Genomic DNA, 2,916 nt, shown 5'->3' with positions numbered 1-2,916 from the left:
ACGCGTGAACGTGCTAAATTTTTTTACGACTTTACTGCTTTTGACGAGAGACGAGACGAGAAATTACGCTTTAGCTGTTGTGATAGCGAGTTCAACGGTTCTTCTATTATTCAATTGAGTTACTTGCATAAATTAATTTAAAATTTCCCTTCCGGCACTCTTTTGGTCGAGCGATTACTTGCTTTTTAGATAATTTATTTCTGCGTCAATCATTATTCGAAAATTCCAAGTCATTTCGGAGTTTGTTTGAATTAAAAATGCACGGCAGTTCAGGTTTATAATTATTTTTCTTTTATTATATTCCTTAAACATTAATGGCAGGAAAGCACTGAGCAAGGACTTATATTTTTCATCTCTGAGTATCATTTTTTTACACAATATACAAAATTGACTGAGTTATGGCACATTATAATACATGTAAAATGAGATTATTGTCAAGATGCACAGCAGTTTTGCAGGTCATTCACTCGCACACATCAAACATTCGTATTTAAATATGTATATAAAAGGCAACTGCGAAGAAAAATCATTTAGGAGCAAAAAACTTGAGAGTACGATTTTCTCGCGGATATCACTCGCAAAAATAAATTAAATCAGTCTGTCTGAAATCAGGCGTCGAACTTACTGGATCAGTTCGTACAAGGCGTTGATGTAGCTCTGGGCCATCTGCAGGGTCTCGTACTTGGAGAGCTGCCGGTCGTTGCCAAGGGACGGCAAGACGGTCCTCAGCCGATCGAACGCGTTGTTCAGGTTGAGCATTCGGCGGCGCTCCCTGGCGTTGGCCGCGAGCCGCCGCTTCTTCATCACCACCGGACTGACCACCTTGGACGAGCGTCTCTTGCCCTTGGAGGACCGCTTCTCGTCACCGGACAGGTCGTCGTCGTCTTCCGAGTCTTCGTCGTCCAGCTCGTCCTCGTCGTCGACGGGCATTTGCTCGAAGAGAGGTTGCTCGAGCTGGCTGGGCAGCTGCTGGGACAGTTTTCGCGGGTCCTTCAGGGTGGACACCGGCGGCAACAGAGGTGTGTACTGCATTTTCTTCGGCAGGTCGAGGTCCTCGCTCAGGGGGCTGACCGAGCGGTAGCTGGCCGGACTCGGCGTGTGGCAGCCGTCCGAGAAGGTGTCCAGCAGCATTTTCGGCCGCGGCGTCTCGATCGAGTTGACCGAGTTGGGCGGCGACGGCGGGTAGAAGTGCTGCAGGTGGTGGTGCTGCTCCTCAGGGTAGGCGTACAGGTAGCGCAGCATGTCTGCCATGGCTGGAGAGTGCTGACGGTCTGAGCCGCGCGCCCGCCGCCGCGCCACACTTATTTCCCGCAACACGTGTTCCCCCCGCCAACCTGGGGGAGGCGTCTCAGGTCACGTGACCCACCCTGGGCGCCGGGCCTGCCCTGGCTCGCTGCTGCGATAGCGGCCGCGTGTTCTCCGGACGCTAGAGGTGCTAAATTATCCACTCAAAATTATCCATTCAAAATATTCCTAGAATAAAGAATATAATTTATTTAAATATTTCTATCCGTTTTACAATTAAAATACATATCAAAAACAATTTCATAAAATTTATGATTATATAATTACAAAATATTTTATCCAAAAATTTACATTTTTCTTATTAAAATAACAAATCGGCAGAAAAAAAACATTAAACTGAGATTCACTTAAGTGGCTCCAACAAATTTCAATAGCTTATTTTATATATTATAAATAAGGATAACTGATCTCTGAACTTGAAATAATAGTCTCTTAAGGAAATTTTATGAAAGTGCCATTGCTGCATATGATTAAAATCGATTGAATAGTTGTTTCTATCTACATAATATATTGGAACAAATTTAATTTTAAAAATTGTATTTTGCAATGATTAGGGCTCTGAATTTTAGAAGATTTATTAGGGAAATAGTCGACTATTTTTATATTTTTTCCGTACAAAATTAGACGATTTTGGACGATTTTTCCAGACGTCGTTTCAGCCCAAAAAACCCTAACTTCTAATTTTTGCATTCTTACACAAAAATCTATCAACGTTGTCCAAATGTGACTGTCCTAAATTCACAAACTCTTTAAAGAATTAGAAAAGATGCTCGTAAAATATTTATTTTTAAATTCTTTTGTACATTTGAGCTTCGAAATAGATTTGCGGTCGTATTTGAACGATCTCATACATTAATTCTGTTTATTTTCTTCAAAAATGACACAAATAAGTTAAAACTGGGAAATTATCTATGTCCCGAACTTAAAGCTCTTCAAAAGTGCGACAGTTACTTCATAGCTGATTTCACTAATTTTTAAAGCACACAATTAATCGGTAAAACTCGAATGCCGATTACGGAAACAAAGTCACAACCGAGAAAATTATTTCGTGAGTATCACATTCAAAACTAGTAAAAGCTAATATTAAACCTCGCATCTTAATATTTCTTGAGAACTAACAGGTCAATTAGAATAGCAATTTTTTAATTTATTGAATTCAATTTTTTTAATATCATGTAAAAATATAAAACCTATATAGAAAAGCATTATCAATCCACTGCTTTAATTCTTTGGTCTAGCCCTAAATTCATGTTACTAATTGCAAACCTTGAAATAAAGTAACAAAGAGCAAAAAATCTAACAAGATCGCATCAAAAGCATGTTCTCGCTTTTATATGGCTGATTATAAATTTTTTGTCCGATAAAAATACAGTAGCCACAAGACGACAACACTAAAATCGACTCTGCCCCCTTTGATGTTTTTATTAAAGCGCGAAAAACTGCATGCCAACGGTCAATTTAGCCTCATCACATCATCATTAATTATGTAAAAAACTTGCAGCACGATATAAAACTAGTTCTCACATTGTTCGTCGTTTTATAAACTCGGCGGATTTTATGGCCAGCAAAATTTTCGTGTGGAACGGAGTGAATGGAACTCTTTTTGATATA

At 39.6% G+C, this 2,916-nt stretch overlaps 1 protein-coding gene across 1 annotated transcript; it reads right to left on the bottom strand.

Moving 5' to 3' along the window:
- Positions 1-276: 276 nt before the first annotated feature.
- Positions 277-1,417, bottom strand: LOC135939255 (protein atonal-like). The gene has a single exon (XM_065483533.1). The coding sequence runs from the start codon at positions 1,249-1,251 to the stop codon at positions 622-624; it is 630 nt and encodes a 209-aa protein (XP_065339605.1). The 5' UTR covers positions 1,252-1,417; the 3' UTR covers positions 277-621.
- Positions 1,418-2,916: the final 1,499 nt, after the last annotated feature.

The sequence above is a fragment of the Cloeon dipterum genome, chromosome 3 (genome assembly GCF_949628265.1).
Source record: "Cloeon dipterum chromosome 3, ieCloDipt1.1, whole genome shotgun sequence".
Taxonomy (NCBI): Eukaryota; Metazoa; Arthropoda; class Insecta; order Ephemeroptera; family Baetidae; genus Cloeon; species Cloeon dipterum.
Note: the sequence above shows the minus strand (reverse complement) of the source record. Positions and strands in the feature narration are given on the sequence as shown.